The 14,355-nt window shown below is 35.8% G+C and overlaps 4 protein-coding genes across 4 annotated transcripts; all 4 read right to left on the reverse strand.

The window, feature by feature from the left end:
- Window positions 1–482: 482 nt before the first annotated feature.
- Window positions 483–2,098, reverse strand: LOC310946757 (odorant receptor 131-2-like; the record flags this gene model as incomplete). Its single annotated transcript, XM_083913311.1, has 2 exons — window positions 483–506; window positions 1,376–2,098. 2 exons carry the CDS (start codon window positions 2,096–2,098, stop codon window positions 483–485), a joined length of 747 nt encoding a protein of 248 aa, XP_083769437.1.
- A 1,419-nt stretch (window positions 2,099–3,517) lies between these two features.
- LOC310946758 (odorant receptor 131-2-like) lies at window positions 3,518–4,303 on the reverse strand (the record flags this gene model as incomplete). The annotated part of the gene is made up of 1 exon (XM_083913312.1): window positions 3,518–4,303. The coding sequence occupies one exon, from the start codon at window positions 4,301–4,303 to the stop codon at window positions 3,518–3,520; it is 786 nt and encodes a 261-aa protein (XP_083769438.1).
- A 1,419-nt stretch (window positions 4,304–5,722) lies between these two features.
- LOC310946760 (odorant receptor 131-2-like) lies at window positions 5,723–6,508 on the reverse strand (the record flags this gene model as incomplete). The annotated part of the gene is made up of 1 exon (XM_083913314.1): window positions 5,723–6,508. The coding sequence occupies one exon, from the start codon at window positions 6,506–6,508 to the stop codon at window positions 5,723–5,725; it is 786 nt and encodes a 261-aa protein (XP_083769440.1).
- A 3,109-nt stretch (window positions 6,509–9,617) lies between these two features.
- Window positions 9,618–10,403, reverse strand: LOC310946761 (odorant receptor 131-2-like; the record flags this gene model as incomplete). Its single annotated transcript, XM_083913315.1, has 1 exon — window positions 9,618–10,403. The coding sequence occupies one exon, from the start codon at window positions 10,401–10,403 to the stop codon at window positions 9,618–9,620; it is 786 nt and encodes a 261-aa protein (XP_083769441.1).
- Between the last annotated feature and the right edge of the window lie 3,952 nt (window positions 10,404–14,355).

The raw sequence follows: 14,355 nt of genomic DNA on the forward strand, positions 1-14,355 counted from the left end.
ATAAAGGATTTACCACCACCCAATGAGTCATTATGATCCATATATTTCTCTGATTTTTAAAATTTTAAATTCTGATGCCCAACTTTTTTGTGGTGATTAGGTCAAAAAAAGTTGAACATAAATGACCTCACAGCTGCAACTGATGGGGTTTGTATTGATCAAAGAAAACACAATGCACATCAGTAGCATATATGTATGATTAATATGACAGAAACATATCAACAAGTCAAAGGACACCAGATCTTCAAGTTTACCAAACCATCCCTGCAGTAATGTGGTATTATGGTACACCTGAAAGATAAAGGTCTTCTCTCCGTACAGCCCTCTAAAAGAGGACTATGAGGTATGAAGACTTTATAGGAGCAACAGGTGTGGGAAGACTGCATTGTTATTCCTACAGCACTGCATGTTTCCCCTAAGGAGATTGTCCTATGTTCACATTTCTACTTTTGTTTTTTTGTGTGTGTGTTTTTTTCTTTGTGCTATGTAGTGCTGTCTTTTCCTTTCTGTAACAGGGTATGACAACAAATTACGGTACAAACAGTAAAAGCTTTAATGTAAATATTGTCCAGTCTCTTAGACTCAACCTCCCACATACATTAAGATGTAACTTACAATTTACAAAAATTGTCATAAAAACTTTAGCCAGAGTTTACATTAGAACAGCCCTCCAGAGTTCACTGTTATATTGACACCATGACTAAGCAATTTCACTGTCTTATCCATCTGATGGCACTAACATGTTCATTGACACAGATATTTACCTTTGAGAGATGAACTAAGGATTTCATTTTAGAAAGAGACTGGCTTTTGCACATAATCCATGTTGTTTTGCTATTTGTATGAATTGTTTTGCGAAATGCACTTACTGTTTTAAAAATGTAGAGGATGATTCGAGAAATGTACCAAAGCGACTGAAAAAACTGTAATTGAACCATATACAACAGGCGAACCATACAAGTAAAACAGACATAACAAACATGACGATTAATTATAAAAAGGAGGAAATGGTATCAGAATGTATGAGTGATACATAAAAAAGCAAAAGGGCATTACAAAAAGGATTATCACTGCACCATACCGTGTGGATGAAGTTACTGGGGACCTTCATGGGTCAAAAACTGCATGGTGGATCATTCAGTATGCCCAAAAGATTATGCCGAGTTAATATGACTGTGGGGTAAATAGTTGAATGGTTTATACAGCAATGTAAACACAGACATAGAAGAGATTGGAGTTACTTCAAAATGAACCGATATAAAAATTCACTTTTTATATCATTACAATAATATTTTATAGCAAATTTAGTGCTTTAATTTGTCAAATGAAAAGAAATGTTCTTCACAAAACCACAGAGAACATAGTATTTAAATACAGCAAAAAACTTTTCATCCCTGAGACCATAAATGAGAGGAATCAGACACCTTGGAAAAAGATAAAAAACTATGTAATTTGCATACCTGACGTTAATGTATGACATTAAATCAATGCTAAGTAAAGCACTTTCTATGAATGGACACCACAGCTGGATGAGACACAGCAGCAGCTGGAAAGCATGAAGAATTACTGTTCTGAGCCCTTTCTGTGTTGACTTTTTATTCTCTCCTGATGCAGCTTTGGCCACTTTCATTATTTTGACATAAGAGAATACAATGATGATACACATAATCAAGAAGTAAAACTGATTTAAAGCTGACATAATATGACGCTGCCATCTGTATAAAACAAACACGTCAGCTGAACATAATCTAAATTGTTTGTATAAGCTTAGAGAGGCTGATGCAAAGAAGATGGAGACAACCACAATACAGGATACAGAGCTGAGGCCGTGAATGATGAGGATACAGTACATAGTGTTGCGAGTAGAGCACAGTTCTCCATGGCGCAGGGGCATACAAATGGCCACATAGCGTTCCAGGGTCATTGCTGTCAGAGTGACTGGTGTGACTAAAGGGTATAGAGCTACTAAAATGTAAATAATGAGACATAACCATATTTGCATGGTCAATTGAAGTTGGACCAGGATGAGCAAGATATTTGATAGAATCAAGATCAAACAATCAGACACTAATGTATAAGCAAATAAGATGTAGCGCATGGAAAAAAAATCCTTCATAAAAAAGGTTGTGATCAGCAAAAAGTTGATGCAAAGGAAAAGTGCTATGAAAACCTGAATTAAAATTACCTTGTAATTAATGCTTTGTATAAAGGATTTACCACCACCCAATGAGTCATTATGATCCATATATTTCGCTGATTTTTAAAATGTTTAAATTCTGATGCCCAACTTTTTTGTGGTGATTAGGTCAAAAAAAGTTGAACATAAATGACCTCACAGCTGCAACTGATGGGGTTTGTATTGATCAAAGAAAACACAATGCACATCAGTAGCATATATGTATGATTAATATGACAGAAACATATCAACAAGTCAAAGGACACCAGATCTTCAAGTTTACCAAACCATCCCTGCAGTAATGTGGTATTATGGTACACCTGAAAGATAAAGGTCTTCTCTCCGTACAGCCCTCTAAAAGAGGACTATGAGGTATGAAGACTTTATAGGAGCAACAGGTGTGGGAAGACTGCATTGTTATTCCTACAGCACTGCATGTTTCCCCTAAGGAGATTGTCCTATGTTCACATTTCTACTTTTGTTTTTTTGTGTGTGTGTTTTTTTCTTTGTGCTATGTAGTGCTGTCTTTTCCTTTCTGTAACAGGGTATGACAACAAATTACGGTACAAACAGTAAAAGCTTTAATGTAAATATTGTCCAGTCTCTTAGACTCAACCTCCCACATACATTAAGATGTAACTTACAATTTACAAAAATTGTCATAAAAACTTTAGCCAGAGTTTACATTAGAACAGCCCTCCAGAGTTCACTGTTATATTGACACCATGACTAAGCAATTTCACTGTCTTATCCATCTGATGGCACTAACATGTTCATTGACACAGATATTTACCTTTGAGAGATGAACTAAGGATTTCATTTTAGAAAGAGACTGGCTTTTGCACATAATCCATGTTGTTTTGCTATTTGTATGAATTGTTTTGCGAAATGCACTTACTGTTTTAAAAATGTAGAGGATGATTCGAGAAATGTACCAAAGCGACTGAAAAAACTGTAATTGAACCATATACAACAGGCAAACCATACAAGTAAAACAGACATAACAAACATGACGATTAATTATAAAAAGGAGGAAATGGTATTAGAATGTATGAGTGATACATAAAAAAGCAAAAGGGCATTACAAAAAGGATTATCACTGCACCATACCGTGTGGATGAAGTTACTGGGGACCTTCATGGGTCAAAAACTGCATGGTGGATCATTCAGTATGCCCAAAAGATTATGCCGAGTTAATATGACTGTGGGGTAAATAGTTGAATGGTTTATACAGCAATGTAAACACAGACATAGAAGAGATTGGAGTTACTTCAAAATAAACCGATACAAAAATTCACTTTTTATATCATTACAATAATATTTTATAGCAAATTTAGTGCTTTAATTTGTCAAATGAAAAGAAATGTTCTTCACAAAACCACAGAGAACATAGTATTTAAATACAGCAAAAAACTTTTCATCCCTGAGACCATAAATGAGAGGAATCAGACACCTTGGAAAAAGATAAAAAACTATGTAATTTGCGTACCTGACGTTAATGTATGACATTAAATCAATGCTAAGTATAGCACTTTCTATGAATGGACACCACAGCTGGATGAGACACAGCAGCAGCTGGAAAGCATGAAGAATTACTGTTCTGAGCCCTTTCTGTGTTGACTTTTTATTCTCTCCTGATGCAGCTTTGGCCACTTTCATTATTTTGACATAAGAGAATACAATGATGATACACATAATCAAGAAGTAAAACTGATTTAAAGCTGACATAATATGACGCTGCCATCTGTATAAAACAAACACGTCAGCTGAACATAATCTAAATTGTTTGTATAGGCTTAGAGAGGCCGATGCAAAGAAGATGGAGACAACCACAATACAGGACACAGAGCTGAGGCCATGAATGATGAGGATACAGTACATAGTGTTGCGAGTGGAGCACAGTTCTCCATGGCGCAGGGGCATACAAATGGCCACGTAGCGTTCCAGGGTCATTGCTGTCAGAGTGACTGGTGTGACTAAAGGGTATAGAGCTACTAAAATGTAAATAATGAGACATAACCATATTTGCATGGTCAATTGAAGTTGGACCAGGATGAGCAAGATATTTGATAGAATCAAGATCAAACAATCAGACACTAATGTATAAGCAAATAAGATGTAGCGCATGGAAAAAAAATCCTTAATAAAAAAGGTTGTGATCAGCAAAAAGTTGATGCAAAGGAAAAGTGCTATGAAAACCTGAATTAAAATTACCTTGTAATTAATGCTTTGTATAAAGGATTTACCACCACCCAATGAGTCATTATGATCCATATATTTCGCTGATTTTTAAAATGTTTAAATTCTGATGCCCAACTTTTTTGTGGTGATTAGGTCAAAAAAAGTTGAACATAAATGACCTCACAGCTGCAACTGATGGGGTTTGTATTGATCAAAGAAAACACAATGCACATCAGTAGCATATATGTATGATTAATATGACAGAAAGATATCAACAAGTCAAAGGACACCAGATCTTCAAGTTTACCAAACCATCCCTGCAGTAATGTGGTATTATGGTACACCTGAAAGATAAAGGTCTTCTCTCCGTACAGCCCTCTAAAAGAGGACTATGAGGTATGAAGACTTTATAGGAGCAACAGGTGTGGGAAGACTGCATTGTTATTCCTACAGCACTGCATGTTTCCCCTAAGGAGATTGTCCTATGTTCACATTTCTACTTTTCTTTTTTTGTGTGTGTGTTTTTTCTTTGTGCTATGTAGTGCTGTCTTTTCCTTTCTGTAACAGGGTATGACAACAAATTACGGTACAAACCGTAAAAGCTTTAATGTGAATATTGTCCAGTCTCTTAGACTCAACCTCCCACATACATTAAGATGTAACTTACAATTTACAAAAATTGTCATAAAAACTTTAGCCAGAGTTTACATTAGAACAGCCCTCCAGAGTTCACTGTTATATTGACACCATGACTAAGCAATTTCACTGTCTTATCCGTCTGATGGCACTAACATGTTCATTGACACAGATATTTACCTTTGAGAGATGAACTAAGGATTTAATTTTGAGAAAGAGACTGGCTTTTGCACATAATCCATGTTGTTTTGCTATTTGTATGAATTGTTTTGCGAATTGCACTTACTGTTTTAAAAATGTAGAGGATGATTCGAGAAATGTACCAAAGCGACTGAAAAAACTGTAATTGAACCATATACAACAGGCAAACCATACAAGTAAAGCAGACATAACAAACATGACGATTAATTATAAAAAAGAGGCAAATGGTATTAGAATTCATGAGTGATACATAAAAAAGCAAAAGGGCATTACAAAAAGGATTATCACTGCACCATACCGTGTGGATGAAGTTACTGGGGACCTTCATGGGTCAAAAACTGCATGGTGGATCATTCAGTATGCCCAAAAGATTATGCCGAGTTAATATGACTGTGGGGTAAATAGTTGAATGGTTTATACAGCAATGTAAACACAGACATAGATGAGATTGGAGTTACTTCAAAATAAACCGATACAAAAATCACTTTTTAAATCATTACAATAATATTTTATAGCAAATTTAGTGCTTTAATTTGTCAAATGAAAAGAAATGTTCTTCACAAAACCACAGAGAACATAGTATTTAAATACAGCAAAAAACTTTTCATCCCTGAGACCATAAATGAGAGGAATCAGACACCTTGGAAAAAGATAAAAAACTATGTAATTTGCATACCTGACGTTAATGTATGACATTAAATCAATGCTAAGTATAGCACTTTCTATGAATGGACACCACAGCTGAATGAGACACAGCAGCAGCTGGAAAGCATGAAGAATTACTGTTCTGAGCCCTTTCTGTGTTGACTTTTTATTCTCTCCTGATGCAGCTTTGGCCACTTTCATTATTTTGACATAAGAGAATACAATGATGATACACATAATCAAGAAGTAAAACTGATTTAAAGCTGACATAATATGACGCTGCCATCTGTATAAAACAAACACATCAGATGAACATAATCTAAATTGTTTGTATAGGCTTAGAGAGGCCGATGCAAAGAAGATGGAGACAACCACAATACAGGATACAGAGCTGAGGCCGTGAATGATGAGGATACAGTACATAGTGTTGCGAGTGGAGCACAGTTCTCCATGGCGCAGGGGCATACAAATGGCCACATAGCGTTCCAGGGTCATTGCTGTCAGAGTGACTGGCGTTACTAAAAGGTATAGAGATACCAAAATGTAAATAATGAGACATAACCATACTTCCATGGTCAATTGAAGTTGGACCAGGATGAGCAAAATATTTGATAGAATCAAGATCAAACAATCAGACACTAATGTATAAGCAAATAAGATGTAGCGCATGGAAAAGAAATCCTTAATAAAAAAGGTTGTGATCAGCAAAAAGTTGATGCAAAGGAAAAGTGCTATGAAAACCTGAATTAAAATTACCTTGTAATTAATGCTTTGTATTAAGGATTTGCCACCACCCAATGAGTCATTATGATCCATATATTTCTCTGATTTTAGAATTTTTAAATTCTGAAGAAAAGTTCTATATAAACGACCTCACAGCTGCAACTGATGGGGTTTGTATTGATCAAAGAAAACACAATGCACATCAGTAGCATATATGTATGATAAATATGACAGAAACATATCAACTAGTCAAAGGACACCAGACCTTCAAGTTTACCAAACCATCCCTGCAGTAATGTGGTATTATGGTACACCTGAAAGATGAAGGTCTTCTCTCCGTACAGCCCTCTAAGAGAGGACTATGAGGTATGAAGACTTTATAGGAGCAACTATAACACAAGGGAAACATCTGATGAAAGTTTATCCACCACAGCATCAGCCCAACCAAATAGCACGCAATTGGACAGCACCTACAGTACAGACAGTCTTACTGTACAGGTACAGTATATGTGAATAAGAGGGAACATTTTTTGACTAATTCAGAAAGGCCTCATCTCTCTATTCAACTCAGTTCAATAGTGACTGATGATAACAAAAGTAATCTTTAAGACACTTCATAGAGTAGGTAAAGACCACACTCTCTTTGCTCAAACCTGAAATTACTAATAATAATTAATTTACCACTTGGGAGCAGCAGCAGAAATAAGCACACATATTATGTGAACATATTATCACCTTTAAGTCGATATGGAGAAGCTGTAAGCCAACAGTTTCTGTTTCTATTTCAGTTTTATTTCTGACGAGAAAGATTAACCTTCACCATCTAAAATAATTCTATTTGTAATGAAATTCAATATACTATTAATTATGGGCATTATCATAGGCAAAACTTAGTGTAGAAAGGCAAGCAGTGCTGCATCACCAACTGCTGCATGTGTGCAGATCCTGGAGGGATGCACAATATTAAAAGCATGTGTAGAAGATGTGAAGAAGTGATGGTTCAAGAGATAAAATAAATGTGGCAAAAGCTACAGATACAGCCTCAAATTAGAATTAGGGTCTCTTTCAGGAAAAAAAATATTATAATAATAATACGAGATTTTTAGAAGAAAGTCATGAAAGAATCGGATGCTTTGAGTTTTACACTTAGATTTTTATTTTTAAAATTCTGTGTTTTCATTTACATGAATAAAAACCTTTCCACAATACATTGGTCCTTAAATGTCCTCCTGAATGCACCTTGAGCCCCCACACTCCGCTCTGAATATGTGCCCCCCCCAATGTAGAAAGGAAATCTGCACCGTTGCATGTGAGGACACACGGACACATGTGGTAGGCCAAGCACAGCAGTTTCAGAGGCAGCCGCCATTCACTGCTCATGTAGGACGTGTCTCCACTTCAGTAGTGCTTAGATACACCAAACTTTCCAGTGTTATTCCCAAATACATTCTGAATGTTTTTACAGAGAAGTTTTTTTTCATATATCATTCATAGCCTGATTTATGAAAGATTGTATTCTTAGAAACATTATTCTTTGGAAAAAAATGTGCTTTTATGGCTACTGACAGAAATTACATTTTATTTATATATTTAAACTCATAATTTCAGAAAAATTGTAATAAAAAAGTATTTGTATTAAATTTAAGTATTTAACTGGGGAAGTGTAATGGTATTAAGTAAGGAGTTAAGTAAAATCAACTATGCAAATGTAGAGGCTGAGTCTGACAGAATACAGTCATCTCAAACAAACAGAAACGCAAGAATGTATATATGAAAAAGAGAGTATACAGTCTCAACTGGAGCTTAATTTAAAAACACCAACATGACAATTTTTTCTTTGTCACTTTGGTACATTTCTCAGATTACTATAGAAATTCCTAAAACCATTGTTCAAGCTTCACATCACTGTGTCACTTGTGCACATCAAAAAAGCATTTTCTAATTTCTTTGGACAAGTTGCAGGTGCTTGGGTACATCCATGCAAATCATCATGTACAATTGTCAGCTCTTTCCTACATCATCAATTGCTTAGGTCATGTTGATCAAAATGTCAATATTTAGCCTTTGGTGCGCCACATAAGTCTTTACATGCAAAATGGTTGAACAAGTTGTCATAATATGTCAAGCATATTTCTACACATTTCCATTAAACTTTTTTTTAATATCTGTCCTGAATAGTAAATGGCGCCCAGGTGATTCTTGACTTTATCTAACAAAGGCAAATGTGTGGATGAGAATTTGTGGCCCAACAGACAGGAACATCAGGTGTTGTGGGAAGACTGCATTGTTATTCCTACAGCACTGCATGTTTCCCCTAAGGAGATTGTCCTATGTTCACATTTCTACTTTTGTTTTTTTGTGTGTGTGTTTTTCTTTGTGCTATGTAGTGCTGTCTTTTCCTTTCTGTAACAGGGTATGAAAACAAATTACAGTAAAAACAGTAAAAGCTTTAATGTAAATATTGTCCAGTCTCTTACAATCAACCTCCCACATACATTAAGATGTAACTTACAATTTACAAAAATTGTCATAAGAACTGTAGCCATAGTTTACATTAGAACAGCCCTCCAGAGTTCACTGTTATATTATATTGTTTTGCGAAATGCACTTACTGTTTTGAAAATGTCGAGGATGATTCGAGAAATGTACCAAAGCGACTGAAAAAACTGTAATTGAACCATATACAACAGGCAAACCATACAAGTAAAGCAGACATAACAAACATGACGATTAATTATAAAAAGGAGCAAATGGTATTAGAATTCATGAGTGATACATAAAAAAGCAAAAGGGCATTACAAAAAGGATTATCACTGCACCATACCGTGTGGATGAAGTTACTGGGGACCTTCATGGGTCAAAAACTGCATGGTGGATCATTCAGTATGCCCAAAAGATTATGCCGAGTTAATATGACTGTGGGGTAAATAGTTGAATGGTTTATACAGCAATGTAAACACAGACATAGAAGAGATTGGAGTTACTTCAAAATAAACCGATACAAAAATTCACTTTTTATATCATTACAATAATATTTTATAGCAAATTTAGTGCTTTAATTTGTCAAATGAAAAGAAATGTTCTTCACAAAACCACAGAGAACATAGTATTTAAATACAGCAAAAAACTTTTCATCCCTGAGACCATAAATGAGAGGAATCAGACACCTTGGAAAAAGATAAAAAACTATGTAATTTGCGTACCTGACATTAATGTATGACATTAAATCAATGCTAAGTATAGCACTTTCTATGAATGGACACCACAGCTGAATGAGACACAGCAGCAGCTGGAAAGCATGAAGAATTACTGTTCTGAGCCCTTTCTGTGTTGACTTTTTATTCTCTCCTGATGCAGCTTTGGCCACTTTCATTATTTTGACATAAGAGAATACAATGATGATACACATAATCAAGAAGTAAAACTGATTTAAAGCTGACAAAATATGACGCTGCCATCTGTATAAAACAAACACGTTAGCCGAACATAAACTAAATTGTTTGTATAAGCTTAGAGAGGCCGATGCCACGAAGATGGAGACAACCACAATGCAGTATACAGAGCTGAGGCCGTGAATGATGAGGATACAGTACATAGTGTTGCGAGTGGAGCACAGTTCTCCATGGCGCAGGGGCATACAAATGGCCACGTAGCGTTCCAGGGTCATTGCTGTCAGAGTGACTGGTGTGACTAAAGGGTATAGAGCTACCAAAATGTAAATAATGAGACATAACCATATTTGCATGGTCAATTTAAGGTGGTCTAAGATGAGCAAGATATTTGATAGAATCAAGATCAAACAATCAGACACTAATGTATAAGCAAATAAGATGTAGCGCATGGAAAAAAAATCCTTAATAAAAAAGGTTGTGATCAGCAAAAAGTTGATGCAAAGGAAAAGTGCTATGAAAACCTGAATTAAAATTACCTTGTAATTAATGCTTTGTATAAATGATTTACCACCACCCAATGAGTTATTATGATCCATATATTTCTCTGATTTAAAAATTTTTAAATTATTTTTTCTGGTGATTAGGTCAAAAAGTTGAATATAAATGACTTCACAGCTGCAACTGATAGGATTTGTATTGATTAAAGACAACACAATGCACATCAGTAGCATAACACATCAACAACTCAAAGGACACCAGCTTTTTTAATTTACCAAACCATCCCTGCAGTAATGTGGTATTATGGTACACCTGAAGGATGAAGGTCTTCTCTCCGTACAGCCCTCTAAGAGAGGACTATGAGGTATGAAGACTTTATAGGAGCATCTATAACACAAGGAGCAGCCATAATAGTTTCATAAAAGCATCACCCCCACTAATTAACATGCAATTGGACAGCAACTGTAGACCCTCTTACTGTACAGATATGTGAATGAGTCAGTGAGGCCTCATGACTCCATTCAATTCAATTCAATTTTATTTATAGTGCCAAATCATAATTATAATCATAAATATCTCAAGAAACTTCATAGAGTAGGTAAATACCATCGTGACATATTTATGATTTACATAGATCCAACAATTCCCTCATGAGTAGCAACAGCAATTTTGTGCAAACAGTGGTAACAAAAACGTATATGACGCATACACTTATTGCAGTTAATATAGTACAATAGTAGAAACAAGCACAGCTAAGGTGATAGATTATGGCAATGATAATAATCATGGTGGTAAATATGATCAATGATGAGTAGTGGTTATAACAGCTGTGATATAATGAGAAATGTTAGTGATAATGTTTTTAATTCAATTCAATTCAATTAAATTCAAAAAACTTTATTTGTCCCCGGGGGGCAATTCAAGGCACACAGAGCAGCAAATCACGACAGTGCAATTATACAAAAAACATTTTAACCTAACACAAGAATAAAGTGTAAAAGAAGAGTAAGTGTCAGGATGTTAGTGTGTTAGTACAGGTAGGATAAGTGTCAGGATGTTAGTGTGTTAGTACAGGTTAGATACAGAGAACATCGTCGGCGTGAGATGTAGAAAGACATGTGTGTATATGATGTAAGCAGACATGTGAACGGGTGTTTATGATGTAAACAATGTAAACATGCAGTAGACTGTTGAAACAGGTATAAACAGAACTGTAGTGCAGAAAAGATATAAGTGGACAGTGATCAGATCCAGATGAGGTCAGACATGATACATGTGTGTAATGAGCAGACGTAACAGAACTATAGTGCAGTAATAGAGTATAAATATAATATATAACTATAAGCTAAATAATAAAGTGAATAATAAAGTGATGGTGGTGCATGGCAGGAAAACAGCAGTCTAAGTATATGCTAGCTCTGTGTAACAGATGAATACTGAAAAATAAAGTGACTATAGTGCTGTCATGGATACAATATAAGACCTGATAGACACAATAAAGTGGAGCAGTGCATTAATACCATAAATTAACATAACTAACAGAATCAATCAAGTGGACCAGTAAGAACAGAGTAACAGAATAAGTGTGAACATAATAACAGAATAAATAAGTGGAGTAGTGCAACAGACCGGAGTAACATTATAAACAGAGTAAATAAGTGGCGTAGTGCAACAGTCCAGTATCATTATAAACAGAGTGAACAGAATAAGTGGAATTGTGAATCAACCAGTAGTTCACAGCTTTGAGGACAGGAGTGGAGGTAGATAGCCAGTTCACGTGTCCGGTGAGTGTCCGGGGGTGGGGGGGGGGGGGGGTGGTCTAAGATGAGCAAGATATTTGATAGAATCAAGATCAAACAATCAGACACTAATGTATAAGCAAATAAGATGTAGCGCATGGAAAAAAAATCCTTAATAAAAAAGGTTGTGATCAGCAAAAAGTTGATGCAAAGGAAAAGTGCTATGAAAACCTGAATTAAAATTACCTTGTAATTAATGCTTTGTATAAATGATTTACCACCACCCAATGAGTTATTATGATCCATATATTTCTCTGATTTAAAAATTTTTAAATTATTTTTTCTGGTGATTAGGTCAAAAAGTTGAATATAAATGACTTCACAGCTGCAACTGATAGGATTTGTATTGATTAAAGACAACACAATGCACATCAGTAGCATAACACATCAACAACTCAAAGGACACCAGCTTTTTTAATTTACCAAACCATCCCTGCAGTAATGTGGTATTATGGTACACCTGAAGGATGAAGGTCTTCTCTCCGTACAGCCCTCTAAGAGAGGACTATGAGGTATGAAGACTTTATAGGAGCATCTATAACACAAGGAGCAGCCATAATAGTTTCATAAAAGCATCACCCCCACTAATTAACATGCAATTGGACAGCAACTGTAGACCCTCTTACTGTACAGATATGTGAATGAGTCAGTGAGGCCTCATGACTCCATTCAATTCAATTCAATTTTATTTATAGTGCCAAATCATAATTATAATCATAAATATCTCAAGAAACTTCATAGAGTAGGTAAATACCATCGTGACATATTTATGATTTACATAGATCCAACAATTCCCTCATGAGTAGCAACAGCAATTTTGTGCAAACAGTGGTAACAAAAACGTATATGACGCATACACTTATTGCAGTTAATATAGTACAATAGTAGAAACAAGCACAGCTAAGGTGATAGATTATGGCAATGATAATAATCATGGTGGTAAATATGATCAATGATGAGTAGTGGTTATAACAGCTGTGATATAATGAGAAATGTTAGTGATAATGTTTTTAATTCAATTCAATTCAATTAAATTCAAAAAACTTTATTTGTCCCCGGGGGGCAATTCAAGGCACACAGAGCAGCAAATCACGACAGTGCAATTATACAAAAAACATTTTAACCTAACACAAGAATAAAGTGTAAAAGAAGAGTAAGTGTCAGGATGTTAGTGTGTTAGTACAGGTAGGATAAGTGTCAGGATGTTAGTGTGTTAGTACAGGTTAGATACAGAGAACATCGTCGGCGTGAGATGTAGAAAGACATGTGTGTATATGATGTAAGCAGACATGTGAACGGGTGTTTATGATGTAAACAATGTAAACATGCAGTAGACTGTTGAAACAGGTATAAACAGAACTGTAGTGCAGAAAAGATATAAGTGGACAGTGATCAGATCCAGATGAGGTCAGACATGATACATGTGTGTAATGAGCAGACGTAACAGAACTATAGTGCAGTAATAGAGTATAAATATAATATATAACTATAAGCTAAATAATAAAGTGAATAATAAAGTGATGGTGGTGCATGGCAGGAAAACAGCAGTCTAAGTATATGCTAGCTCTGTGTAACAGATGAATACTGAAAAATAAAGTGACTATAGTGCTGTCATGGATACAATATAAGACCTGATAGACACAATAAAGTGGAGCAGTGCATTAATACCATAAATTAACATAACTAACAGAATCAATCAAGTGGACCAGTAAGAACAGAGTAACAGAATAAGTGTGAACATAATAACAGAATAAATAAGTGGAGTAGTGCAACAGACCGGAGTAACATTATAAACAGAGTAAATAAGTGGCGTAGTGCAACAGTCCAGTATCATTATAAACAGAGTGAACAGAATAAGTGGAATTGTGAATCAACCAGTAGTTCACAGCTTTGAGGACAGGAGTGGAGGTAGATAGCCAGTTCACGTGTCCGGTGAGTGTCCGGGGGTGGGGGGGGGGGGGGGGGTGTCCAGGGGGTGAAGGTGTCCAGGGAAGGTGCCAGGGGTGGGGAGGGGGGGTGATGGTGATGGTGTCCAGGGAGGATGTCTGGAGAGGGGAGGAGGAGGGGTGAAGGGAGGGGTGTCCGGGGGGGAGAGGGGGGTGCG

The sequence above is a fragment of the Echiichthys vipera genome (genome assembly GCF_963691815.1).
Source record: "Echiichthys vipera genome assembly, chromosome: 5".
Lineage (NCBI taxonomy): Eukaryota > Metazoa > Chordata > Actinopteri > Perciformes > Trachinidae > Echiichthys > Echiichthys vipera.